At 41.0% G+C, this 14,415-nt stretch overlaps 1 protein-coding gene across 1 annotated transcript; it reads right to left on the reverse strand.

Moving 5' to 3' along the window:
* Positions 1–235: 235 nt before the first annotated feature.
* Positions 236–4,758, reverse strand: LOC145458386 (uncharacterized). Its single transcript, XM_080336744.1, has 3 exons — positions 4,488–4,758; positions 3,784–3,948; positions 236–3,127 (listed from the first exon to the last, which is right to left on the reverse strand). The coding sequence occupies exons 1-3, from the start codon at positions 4,621–4,623 to the stop codon at positions 414–416; spliced, it is 3,015 nt and encodes a 1,004-aa protein (XP_080192870.1). The 5' UTR covers positions 4,624–4,758; the 3' UTR covers positions 236–413.
* Between the last annotated feature and the right edge of the window lie 9,657 nt (positions 4,759–14,415).

Consider the following 14,415-nt stretch of genomic DNA (forward strand, 5'->3'; position numbering starts at 1 on the left):
AGCTTCTAAGGAGCTGATAATGATTATTATTTAGTTCCCTATGCGTTAACAAGATTATTGTCTTGACTTGAGTTGACTTCCTAGCTTTTTAATGTATTGTGATCCTGAGATTAAGATATTGAAAAATCAATCAATGAATCATTCCCCATTGAAACGTGGTATTCATCAAACCTTTCCGTTGTAATCCCTGACATTCGTTTCGACGAGTTCCTTGAGTAGGTATCTGTACCAGATATTTCAATGATGAATTTATTTCTCAATTATGACGGTAATAGTGAAATATTGAACCATATATCGTAATCATTAGTGGGTCGCGCACTGAATGTAGGAACTATATTCTTATATAAGTGCAAAAACTGATGGTAGGACATTCACAAACGAAATCCGATCAGCAAACAAGGCATGCATTCAATTTAATCAGTAAAAGATTTGTTTTTGGCTTCCGCCTTGCAAAGCAGTTCCAACCTGGACTTCATATCATCAAGATCCTCCTGCCAATGTCTAGGAAGGGCCGCATACTTGTGGAGTTTGAGCGATTGGTAGCGCCGATCGAACATTGCGCAGTGATTATGGAGCCTTTCCATTTTTCCTTGACTGCCGTACAGCACTCGTCCACTGTTATACAAAGCCCATGCGCACGTCTCAGCTTTGACATCACGTTGATTATTTATGCCTACGTTGTCGGTTCTGTACGCTTCTTCCATTCTCTCGATTGCCAAATCATATTCTCCCACAGCACCAAGGTATTTTGCAATATACACGAGACAGTTTGACGCAAACGGAGATTTTGCAGCACTCCGCCTAGCTATTTCGTATAGTTGATCACAGTAGATCGACTCTTCCCCGTTTTGAAACCTGTCCATGAGATGCTTTCTCTTGTAGATTTTTGTATTCGCCTGTACCATGATTCGCAACGCATTCATTTTTGTAAACTGCGTTCCGGATACGAGTTTGTATTTCCCATGCTCGTAAAAATCACCGTCCACGTTGAGCGATTCTTTTGCCAACTCGCGAGCGTGTTCCAACCGTCGTACAAACTCCGCGTCTGATTCTGTTTCCCTTGGCGGGACCAAAAAACGGTGCAGTATATTGTTTGCTTTCAGCATGTATCCAAAGAGGGATTTCACTCCCGTTTTATCAGTCACGATTTCGCATAAGTGAAAGCCGACATCTGCGTACCATTCGTAACGCCGGCGTTCCGACGTTGTGATTGTCTTCTTCAAATAAAACATTTGCCTGCCCCTCGAATGTAGGATTGACGAAAGATATTCCGACAGAAACGTGACTCTCAACTTCTGCGGATCGAGAAGTGCACCGGCTTGTTGAAGAATTCTGTATTCGTCTTGAGCCAGTGGGATGGCTGATTTAATTTTTCTTTCGATGTCATCCCATCGCAAATCTGGCCACCTTTTCTTCATATCGTTTACATACGCCATGGTTAACGGCGAAAGGGTTTCGTTCATTTGACAAATCCAATTGATTGGAAGCTCTTGGCTTGATCTAACGAGCACTTCATATAATTCTTCGGCTGTATCTTTCGGGTTTTTGTCCTCTGCAAAACACAGGATTGTCTCCACGCTGATCGGGTGAGCGCTTAAATTATAGCGCACAATTTTCATGATATAACGGGTGGCCTTTTCAAACCACGAATCATCAGTTTTGCTTGAGCCTTGACTGGTACCGAATCCGATGAGCTCACACGCACGACACAGGTAGATTAAAAGGTTGAGGCTGTCGGTGGAATATTCATCCATCGTCAGGCTGTCTTGAAAAAGGCTTTCCGCGAATTCAACGATGAGACTTAGATGATTCATCATGTCCGAAAGCAGAACGTTGTTGCGACGGCTTCTGTTATCTTTCGGAATCGAATTCACGATACACCGTAGAACCTGGACCAGTACTTTTTTGCTTCTGCTGACATCCATGCTGAATCTGACCGCGGTTAGAATATCCTTGTGTATGGATGAAATCATACCGCTTTCGTCATTGGGGTTGCGTGTGGAAGCGAAAAACTCATTCTCTAAACGCTGTAAAAGAACTGTTACTTGCAGCGTTTCGTCAGATTTATCGCCGATTTTTGTGTCGCATTCCCGTAAAAATCTCCCGATGAGTACGTTAGGAATCGATACGTCATTCATGAAAGATAGCATCTCAACCACTTCTTTCTGCACCCGTTCGCTTTTATCAGCCGGCTTCAACATCTCAAGCACGACTTCATACGTGTGCTTCCCGAGGTTTGGATGCTTCGCCAAGAGTTTCTTTTCCATATCGATGATCTTTTCATTTCGCCCCAACTTCTCATAGTACGATCGGTAAGTAATATTGTACTTGCTGCAAATAGCTTTAACGAGAGACATACGGAATGGCGAATAGGAAATTTCTGCAGCGAGCTGTTGCATTGCCTCGTCTTGTTCATTGTCGCCTGCCAGAAAAACAACTGCTTCTTCCTCTGTGAATCCTGACACACGGTATCCCATGTATTCTATGTTGTCGTTCGGTTTGCCGTTGATGTAGAATTCTTCGAAAGTCGGAGTGACGAGTATCAATCGTACCTTGTTCCCATCTTTGTTCAGGATGTTATCAACCAAGTCACGAACCAGTGCTTTATCCTCTTCTTCTGTCGAGTCTTCAAACACCATTAGGATATTTATCGGCAATTGCATCAGGCTTTCAACGAAATTCTTGCTGTTTCCGTTATCGTGAACGCTTTCAAAATCATATTCCGGATAACATTTCTTAAGATCTGACAAAAACCCAGCCAAACTTTTCCGCAGGAATGCACGCTTTTGCGGGCACTGCACGTGCCAGATCGCGTACGGCAAATCCTCATTTTCGATCTTTTGGCACAGTCCCCTGACCAGCTGCGATTTTCCCGAACCGGACATTCCGTAGACGTGGCATATCTTCTGTCCAGTCTTGAGCATTATGTTCTCCAGGTCCTTTGAAGCATCTGTGATTTGCAATTCGTTCTTCGGTGAGATGTAAGTTTGAGGGAAACCACGCCGTTGGACGGGTCGGATGGGTTGGGCAGACACAGAAGAAGGCGCCTTGTTGCTGATGGTAGGTTGTTCATGCCACTTTCTTTGTGATGATGTAATACTTTCCTCTCCGTCAAAGCAGCGAGCATCTGATGTAGAAGCAACATAAATAATAAGCAAAAAATATTAATAAGCAATGGGTAGTAGATGCATACTGGTTCGAGCGGTGCCGATGCATCAAATTCACCTCAATCTGAGAATTTACAAAATGTTACTGTTTCCTATTAATAGTGAGGGTGGCAGTTGTGGATGATTTTATAGCAGAAGTAATAGCCTAAAATCCTATGCAATTACAAATAGAAGTAGGGAAATAGAGTATATAGTCTGAATAAATAGATTGGGATGGGTCGTGGCAGACTTTTGATGGCCGATCACCATCGACAGCATTGAAAACGGCAGTCGATGTAACAGTAATTATTATTGGCACCACGAATTCGTGAAATCTTGAAAAATTATGCACTATAATTGCGATACATGGTAACAAATATGCTCCTATACTTGATGCAAACTTACCCTAATAATAATTTCCTACTTGATAAAGAACGGAAGTAGTTTTAGTTCAAAATCCTTCAAAGTAGAAGTGAAGGCATTTCAAAATATAACCACTTGGCAAGGTAGATAGATGGTAGATACAGATTCGAAAGAGTAGTGGCACTAGGTTACTGACCACATCTAGGACTTGAACACAACCTTGAATGATACATATTGCTACAAATAATTCCCGACAAGCAAAAAGATTTCTAACCTGTCACTGCATGATATGCCTTCTTTGAAAATAATTTCGCCATTTCCAGAACGACTTGACTGCGATCCCCATTAGACTTTACGATGTTTGTGATCTCGTCTTCGGTAAGTTTTAAAGCTGTCGCAAACTCTTCGAGATTGGTGACTTTATTGATGTTCTCCGGTTCTAATGCAACAGTGAAGCAATATTATTGAGGACTGCACAAGTGCATCCCACAGCCAGATTAAAGATTGCGATTCCAGTTCCAGCGCAAAGACACGTTCTAAGGGTATAGCAATTTAGTAGTGTACGCCGTGTCTTATAGGCTACAGTAAAATAATGATACAAGGGAATTTTCCTATTGGAAAACAACATCCAAATACAGTTTACATTTATATCAATACAGAAACATCTATGGTCACTTCACTCACTTGCAATATCTGGGACGTGAGCCCACTGGGAACATGAGTTCAATTTTAAAACTTCAAAGTTCACATGAGTGTATTTTATTGTACAGTGGTAGGTGAGCTATTGACAATTTTACAGTGATTCTTGACACTGCAAGAGACCAATTTTGCATACCCCGGTTGTGCAAATCTATCTGAGTCACAAACAGTACGATGTCATGGGGAACATTGTTAGCATCTCGGGGGTATATCGAAAAAGCGCCGAAATATTAAGGTGTGGCAAAAGACATAGACCGTAGGCTACCAGTACATACTTACTTTCATTTTGATGAAGATACTGATATACTTGGCCTATCTCCAATTCGACACAATTGCGATAATGCTTATGAAGCTGGTCGATGTATATATCAGTGAATATGTTGCACAGCGCCCTTTCCCAGGTTTCTTTATCCATGTGATGTGACTGACGTGATATGAAATGTAAAAAATTTTGAATTTATCACATCCCTTATTGTTTATCCTGTCAAACGGATTTATCATTCTTATACAATATATACAGTATCTATTCTCTGACTCACTAATGAGTTGACGTTTATACTAATAGTAGTAGTTACTGTCGTCTTAGAATAATCAGTTCGTTTACGAGAACAGTCTTCGTACAGTAATACATAAATTCTCATATAGCTGGACAAATGCAGAACTATATATAGATTCACTTCTATCGAAGCAAACATACCATTACCGGGGATTTCCCCCATTATTTTTATTAGTACAAGATGCCAGAGATGAGCGGATTTCGAATTTCTATGTCCTAATCCAATCCAAATCCGAAGCTTCAAATCCTAATCCAAATCCTAATCCAGAACTTTTTCAGATTTAAGTCCATGTCCAATCCTAATCCGATTCCAACTAAAAATTCAGAAAAAATTCTAATTCATGCAAGGGCGGTATCGTAATTTTTCCTTTCACAACCAACGATTCTCTTGATTTAAGATAACTTAGCATAGTGCTGCACCTCTTATGTTCATTTGCACCGGTTCTATACCAATACCGAGAAAACCATTACCGAGAATGGACATTACCGAGAATGCTATTACCGAGAATGGACATTACCGAGAACGGACATTACCGAGAATGGTCATTACCGAGAATGGACACCACCGAGAATGGACATTACCGAGAATGGCCAATGTCAAGAATATAGCTTACTGGGACTGACGTTGCCGAGAAATTGATACCTGAGCATCGATACCGAATGTGGCAACGCCGTGATGCACTCACACGACCTGTGCATGTGCATAACATGTCTGCATTGCATATATTGCATTCTCGGCAATGTCCATTCTCGGTGGTGTCCATTCTCGGTAATGGTTTTCTCGGTATTGTCCGGACACCATTTGCACCATAGTGTAGTGTACCATGAGGACATTAATAAGTGATTTGAATAAAGTCTATCACCATTCGCCACACGACATATCAATCTACCAGAAAATCGGTACATCCAATCCAAATCCTAATCCGTTCAGAAAAAAATCTCCAATCCTAATCCAATCCAAATCCGACAAAATTTCACAAATCCTGTTTTTTCAGCCTGGTATCTTGCAGAGATGAGCATGGATTAGGATTAGGTTCTGGAAAAACCGGATTTGGGAAATTTTGTCAAATTTGGATTGGATTAGGATTTGAGATTTTTTTCAAAAGGAATTAGGATTAGGATTGGATTTACCGATTTTCGGGGAGATTGAAGTACGGTAGCAAATAGCGACAAAGTTTTTTCGTCCTATCACGATTTAGATAATTTGCAAAGTTTACTTCAGGTACTTTGGCACCCATTCAGCGTTTTATTTCTTTTCATAGAATCATATAGGCATATAAGATGTAGGCAGTTTCCAAGTGGAATTCCAAGTTTGATCACTGCTGGAACAATTTGCACCTCTACAGCGCCTTTCGAGAAGTCAAAGAAAATTGAAGCGAAATCCGTGGATGACCACAAAGCTGATTCAACTTATCCGTAAACGTAACCGGTGGCATAACCGAATAGACACCAAGAACTGCCCAGAACATGAACGAGAAAGATTTCGACGTTTCAGGAATCGCACCGTGCATCTCATTTCCAAGGCAAAAGCAAAGTACAATGAGAGATTTTTCAACAGACACATAAAGGACACTCGAAAAACATGGTCAGGACTTAACTCTCTCCTACATCGAAAACAAGGCCATAAGTCTGTTTCGGAAATTGTGAATTCGGATACCGGAAACAAACTTTCAGACCCGGCGGCCATCGCGAATCACTTCAATGAATATTTTTGTAACGTAGGCCCAAATATTGCTTCTTCTATTACAAAACCTGTGTCGGCCAGGTCAGAGGTGAGATCGATATCCCAGTCAATTGTGCTTGAACCTACGACCAAATACGAAGTAGAAGTAGCCATCCACAAACTGAAATCGCACAAGGCCGACGGCTATGACCAAATCCCATCATGGTTTTTAAAAATGATAAGCCTGCATATCGGTCAATATATGGCCCATTTTTTCAACTTCATGATAGAAAATGGAGTCTACCCAAGCTATCTAAAAAAAGCCAGAGTAGTCCCAGAGGTGGTCAGTAACGAAGTACTTCTACTTTTTCGAAGTACTCAAGAAGTAGTTTTCCTCTACTTCTGGTACTTACTCAAGTAGATCTGATATTCGCTACTTCTACTTCTACTTCATAATATTTTGTGATCTACTTACTTACTTTTCGCTATTTTCAGTTTGTCAAGTAGAAGTAGTTCAATATTTCAATCAAGAAGATAGCTTAAGGAATATCGGGGCTGTTTCCACTGAATATCAACATTTAATTTTCATAAAAGTTGAGTAAAGCCCAGAATTTTCGTCGCGCGCAGTGGATACCGGGTTACCAGTATGATTCAAAGAAAGTATCGATGCATATAATTTAGGTAGCGGGTCACACAGGGATATCCAGAACAAGATGTCTAAATATTCCCGCGTTCACACCACATTGTCGCCCTTCGCGCATATGAAATGATTCATTACAGTATATATGGACCATCATAACGTTTGAAGCTGATGTTTCGCAATCTAGCATTTACTTGTCATATCGTAATCTAGCATGTCCATGGCGCGTCCTAACCTGGAAAAGTGGACTCTGACTTTTTTCAGCTTTACACCTGTTTTAGCATACCACCTTTAAAACTTTCTGGACTAAAGGCATGAAAAGCGTGTTCCGCTTTTAGAAGTAGTATATGTGTTTCATTTTCAATTCACAGTATCATATACTTTGAGTTATAATTAATATCAGTTCTTTTGTCTGGATAACATACATGTTGAAGTATGGATGACATACATGTTGAAGTATAAAAGCAAGTGTAGTAATGCCTTTAATTTCCGAAAATAATGCTACACAATATGGCATTTCTACGGTCCACAATATTTTTGATTAACATTTACTAATAGTGTTTACACCGTCGTATCCTATACAACTTCTCCGTATTGCTCTTCGACTAAATTACGGACCTTATATTATGGGGATGGCGCCATACCATGCTTTTTTCTAAAACGTGCTGTTTGAGAAAACAGAGGATAAGTATCGCATTTCCATATCAATCCTATCATTTTCATCCCATGATGTGAACGTGCTTATGCTATCAAAAATTGGATACCTGCTGGTATGCATCAAAATGAATCAAGCTCGTCACCTTTCGCATAGTTTAATTTGCACCTTTTTGCAATCCATGTGAACGAATTAGGATCGTTTTCACAACTACTTACTTACTTGAGTACTTTTAAAGTCAGTAAATTCTACTTCTACTTCAAGTAGTTTTAGGGTGCTTATGGAAGAAGTACTTCTACTCGTACTTGAGTAGGTTTTTTTCGTCGCTACTTCTACTTCTACTTGAGTAGCTTTCTTGACTACTTTGACCACCTCTGAGTAGTCCCTGTACACAAAGCTGGGGATAGAACTAATGTCACCAACTACCGTCCGATATCCGTTCTCCCATGCATCGGGATTGTATTCGAAAAGTTGCTCCTCTCCCGCCTGTCCTCATTCCTCGCCAAAATGTCTGTCATTTCCCCTCAACAATTTGGCTTCCGAAACAAACACCAAACCGCTCATGCCCTCCTAACAGTGGCCGAACAGTACTATGATATCTCAGAGAAGCGAAATGTGAGATGTAGCATTTTTCTCGACCTAAAAAAAGCGTTTGACTGCGTAGATCATAAAATTCTCATCTCGAAATTGGCGCGTTACGGACTTCGGGGCCCACAACTTGAGCTCATGAAAAGTTACCTCACTGGACGCCAACAAATGGTTGCGATCTCAGACACCTTGTCCTCTCCTCACCCGGTGACCTGTGGTGTGCCCCAGGGCTCAGTACTTGGATCGGTCCTTTTCACCTTATATGTCAACGACATTTTTGAAACCTCCTCATTGAACACCACACTGTTCGCTGATGATACTCACCTCCTCTCTTCCGCATCTTCGACGGCAGAGCTGGATGCCCTGACTGGTGACCAAATGCTCAAAGTCCATGAGTGGACGGCCCAGAACAACCTTTGCATAAACGCCTCGAAATCACAATTGCTGACAGTAAATTCAAAAAATAACCTAACCGTTAATATCGCTGGTCAGCCCGTTTCCAACACAGATAATGCCAAATATCTCGGAGTTTTACTGGACTCGAACATGTCCTGGAAGAGTCATATTCAGTCCCTAGAAACTAAATTATCACCGAAGTGCGGCCTGTTCTACAGCCTTGGGCGCTTCATGCCAGCATGGGTTCTTCTGATACTCTTTTAATCCTTAATCCAATCGAAGTTACATTATGGCATCCTCTGTTGGGGGGGCTGCCAGTAAAACTGCACTCAAGCCACTCCAGAAACTACAGCATAAAGTACTCCGAATCATAGCTAGGGCTCCAAAGGGGCCTGGCTGCCCATCCAATAAGTCGCTGCTGAAGAGATTTGGCGTCCTAAACATAGAAGATATGCGGAAACTAGAAATCGCCAAGTTTATGTATCAGTTTCACTGCGGCCGTTGCCCCGAATATTTCAATGACTTCTTTACCTCTGAATCAAAAGCGCACAAGTACAACACACGCGCGTCCACGTCGTCCAAATATCATATGATCGACCGAAAAGATCATTGCTCCATCAAATATGCCGGACCTGATGTGTGGAACAGTATCCCGCCGGCCATCCGACAGTCGACGAGCATGTCCACATTCAAGTCGAAATACAAGCAATTACTACTAAATAAATACAGTCCATCCTCAAGATTACCGGACCACGACTGACCTATCGATCTCGCTTCCCATGACATGCCGCCCTATTTCTTGTCGCATTCTTTTTCTATATTATCTTCTTTACTTTCATTCAGTGTGCATGCCTCCTCTTTACATCGCCTAGGCCAAGGTGGGTGTCAGATTCCATAGACTACTCCTTGTCGCTTCGACATCTTCCTGTCTTTTCATTGTATCGCATTTTTTGTGGTGTATTGAACTGATAAAATTGCTAATAAACCAATGATGATGATGATGATGATGATGATTAGGATCAGGATTAAGATTTGGATTTGAGACTCCGGATTTGGATTGGATTAGGACATAGCAATTTCAAATCCGCTCATCTCTGCAAGAAACAGATATCAGCATGGATTGAAAAAAAAACAGGATTTGTGAGATTTTGTCGGATTTGGACTAGATTAGGATTAGAGATTTTTTCTGAACGGATTTGGATTGGATTTACCGATTTTCTGGGAGATTGATGTGTCGCGAATGGCGACAAATTTTATTAAAATCAGATATTGATGTACTACACTACACTATGGTACACTCGGTGAACATGAGAGGTGCAACCCTATGCTAAGTTATCTGAAATCAAGAGAATTGTTGGCTGTGAAAGAAAAATTTCCTATTCCTCTCTTGCATAAATTGGAATTTTTTCTGAATTTCAAGTTAGATTGGAGGATTGGACGCGGAATTGAATATACAAAAGTTATGAATTAGGATTTGGATTCGAAGCTTCGGATTTGGATTGGATAGGACAAGAAATTCCAATTCCGCTCATCTTTGCCAAGAGATCAGTATGGATTTGAAAAAGAAACGCATTCGAAGCTGGATTGAGATTCGGACTACATAAAATATCCAATAATTTTAAATTTTCGGGTGACTTTTGCATAAACTACAGCCATTTCCATATTTTTAAAGTGAGAGTTTGCTTGATTGACTCCTTCCTTTCTTTCATCGTGTTGCAGTATCTTAGATTGGTGCGTGTCTCCAAAGTCTTTTCGATACGTGCCTATAACTGCCTATGCTTTCATTATATCGCAAATCGCAACCTTGTGGTGTTTCTGAATCAATCAATAATGAGTAGTCGTCAGATTATATTTTCATCTGAACAACACACACACATTGTACAATGCGAGAAGACACAATGCGATGTAATAAACAGATAGGAAGATGCCGGCATCCACATCGGCCTAGTGCCCGATGTTACAGTTCCTTTTTCGATGTTCGATATTCTGCGGCTCTTTCTCGCTGTTTCCATTCTTTGTGAGTGCGCTCTTTCATCGGGTCTTTTTCTGGGCTTTTTTCGTCGCTGTAAGAACAGCGTCGAGGTAAGAGGAGCCCATACTAATCTCCGACGCAGAATCAAACCCGGGGCCGCCTGGACGGTAGGCGCTTATCGTCGCCACTACGCTATCTATCTCCCTCAACCTAATCGATGAAAATAAATGAATTACTGACAAACACAAAATGGCTATAAAATGGTGCTGAACCTGACAACCTGATGATGAGGTACTTTTACAATTATTCGAAACTACTACACGCCTTTTATAATGATCGGACTTAAGGTCGGCTCCCGACGAAATCAGTCCGTAAGTCGGCTACGGTTGAACGGGCTATTTAGATCGAGTAGGCTGTCGACGGTCGTCGTGCAGTGCTGTAATCGACCTTGCTGTCGTGCGTGACATCTCACTGATTCTGGCCTACCCAGCTGGTTGAAAATTGGGTTGGATAAGAATGGCGAGGCAGCAGGCTACTACATATCAGGGTGGCATAAATTTTCTGGTTGTTCTAGTGCGGATATAATCACTTAATCAGTTACCTGCAAGCTGTTGAGCTTTTTTACGTTTTTTCGGGGGAGTTCGTGCAGTTGGTTAATCCATCGTCATATACTCCTAATAATCCGGTTCTAGCATCGATAATAGCACGTTTCGAAGTGTTGGGGATTATCTGGGCTCCTCCTCGCCGTGTCGCTGTTCTTAGGCGTCGTTAGAAAAAACAACAAAAACAACAACATGGAAACCTTTAAAAGAGACGAACAAAAGATTCAGATCGAAGAATGTTACATCGGGCACTAGGTGGAGATGGATGCTGGATTGAGAGACCGTATACCTGGTCTTTTCGATATCCCCCTATTTGTTCACTGCATTCCATTGTGTCTTCTGTAACGCACTGTAAATTGTGTGTACTGAGCGGCTGAAAATATAAAACCATATCATTGTGATTATGATTATGTTTCCATATAATTATGTTTGGGCGGGAAAGGTTGAATAATCCGTTTGTATGAATTCTGAAAAGAAAATAATTCGGCGATTTCCGCTCCCACCATCACTGCTGTCTTTCGTTTGATTTGTAATACTTTAATTGGTTCCATACACCTTGAGGTCGCGAAGCAATGGAAATAGAGTAGAAAAAAACCTCTGAAGTGTAGGCCTAATTAGAGCAACCACTTTCTCACCTTTGACTGTCAACTTTTTGGTTGATCACACATGACACGAAATGCCGATGATACATAAAGCGAGAATCTTATATTTCGATTGTTATTCCCGATTCAATGTGGAAATCGGGTTAAGTGTATGAATAATCCGTCATATTTTCAATTGCGTCATCATCGATACATTTGTTGAAAAACATCCACGCGCAAACAACATTCTCAAATAGGGAGAATGTAACGCTTTCCGTCCCAATCTATCATTAAAGCTACCTATTTTTGTTACAGATAAACTTGATAGCGTAGTCTATTGTTCGTGACATGACTGACACTTGGCAGCTCTGTCGAGATTAATTAGATGCTCCACAATAATTGACTGAAAGTTCACGTGAATATATCTTTGGGATTTCAAACCACATGGGACGAATTAAATCCAAGAAGCTAAAACCTGTAGCTTTAGATAACTGCTTGTTGCTATTGACCCCGATGTCACGGGCATACAGCTATTGATATTCAGTTCTCCACAAGTAGGCTAGTTGTTGCTATGGGAAAGGTAAATATAGGATAAATAAATGGTCAATGAAAATTATCTAAATTAATACCAGAAAAAGAATGTTGAATGAACTTATAGCTCAGCATTGTCAGCAAGTACGCTTCAGAAGTTCGGTGTAGGCCTACTTGTGATGGCCTTGGCTATTTTCGTCCAGCCTGAAGCAAAAGTAAATTTAAATTTAACTTTTCTGAGGAGGAAGTAGAAGAATCCTTAGCGGGGTGGAAATATACCGCGCGAATTCTATTTTCTAATTCAAAGAAGACGATATAGTTGCACATCATAAGCACCATCTGAACCTGAAGTATTGGGCGGCATTATGATGCCTGATGCCTATTACTATGATACACATTACACGTGTTTGTTGGTATAGCAGATGTTCTGTCATACGGCATTGGGATATGCTGTGCTGATATGTTGCTCATTTATGCTTGAACGCTATTAATCTGCGATTTTCAAGGTTATCGATAAATCGTGAAGTCATTCATGGCGATTCTTGGTGAGGCTAACCGTGTATATTTTCGCAAACCAATTAACACGATTGGCTGCGAATTATGTCTATGAAATCATATCAAGACCGGATTTTTGTAAGCTGTTTCGGTTGGACAATGAAGCGAAAGGTGCTGAACTCATCAGCAAGTGTCCAAATTCGTTGCTCATCGTGTAATCTTACTGTGACAATGATAAACAGGCCCCGGTGACGGTCTTGGTGCTACAAGAGAGTTGACTTATCAAATTACGAATCGCGAGCATGTTTGATGGTAAAGGTCATGAAAACTACCTTCGGAAATATATCTATTCGAGATTTAATGTCGTGTAGGGAGTGCCTGCTGCGTAACACATGGCAGTAGGGCACGAATGCGTGCGACGTGAAGAGAAATCGGTATTGTACTGATATCGCGGCATGGAGAGGAAATTAACGCAATTCAACGCAGAAAAACGAGCAGAGCCCACCGCACGAACAATAAAAGATGTTTATATCCATCTACCTTGGATTGGCCCCATTTCCACCCGCTTTGAAAAACAATTGATTTCTGCTGTCGGTAAATGTTACGATACAGTCAAAACCAATGTGATCTTCACAACAACACAACTGCTCCCTTCAACACGCAAAGACGTGCTTCCTGCACTTCAACAAAGTAATGTAGTGTACGAATATAGGTGCCACTGTGATTGTGGCTACGTGGGAAGAACGTCAAGACGTCTGCAGGACCGCATAAACCAACATGTCCCCAGATTTATCAGAACACGTGCGTCACGCGATGTGAAAAGCTCACCCTTAACTCATCCACTTAAGATTGATGCTGATCGATCAAAGGCCATTAATTCTGCCATCGGCAAACATCTGTTGGATAATCCGATTTGTGCGAATAATTATCGAGACGACCGATTTCGAATCGTAGGTCGAGGTCGTTCACAATTCCATTTGTGTGCCTTGGAATCAACTTTTATCAAAATACACCAACCAAAACTCTGTCAACAAAAGGAGTTCGTGTATCACCTAAAAATAGTACATTGAACGTTCTCTCATTCGAAATTCCATGCTGGTGACGTCATATTTTGTGATACGATTGTTGATATACAATGTTCTTTCCAATTCTCTACTAGTTGCTGACGATTACCCCTGACGAGTGTCAGCCGAAAATATTCGGGTTCATTTCAATATGAATATACTATTTAATTGCATTAGGATATGGAATCGGGCCACTGATTGTGATCAATTTCAGTTATGCAAATTAAGTACGTTTGGGAAGATGCTATATTGCTATTCATTCAACTGAATTGTCGGATTAGATATAGTAACGCAGGTGTGTATGTGCTCACATAGACTATATAGAGAGCAAAGTTATCAGGAAATGTTATGCTATACTGCTTATCAGCAGAGTCCTGGTAGTTGGTGATATTTCGAGATCCCTTTTTAATCTTGTTTGGCACATATGCTGATATTTAGAGTATACCCGATAACATGGATGTCTT

The sequence above is a fragment of the Botryllus schlosseri genome, chromosome 16, assembly GCF_051294905.1.
Source record: "Botryllus schlosseri isolate E-star chromosome 16, Bs_hap1, whole genome shotgun sequence".
NCBI classification, from domain to species: Eukaryota; Metazoa; Chordata; class Ascidiacea; order Stolidobranchia; family Styelidae; genus Botryllus; species Botryllus schlosseri.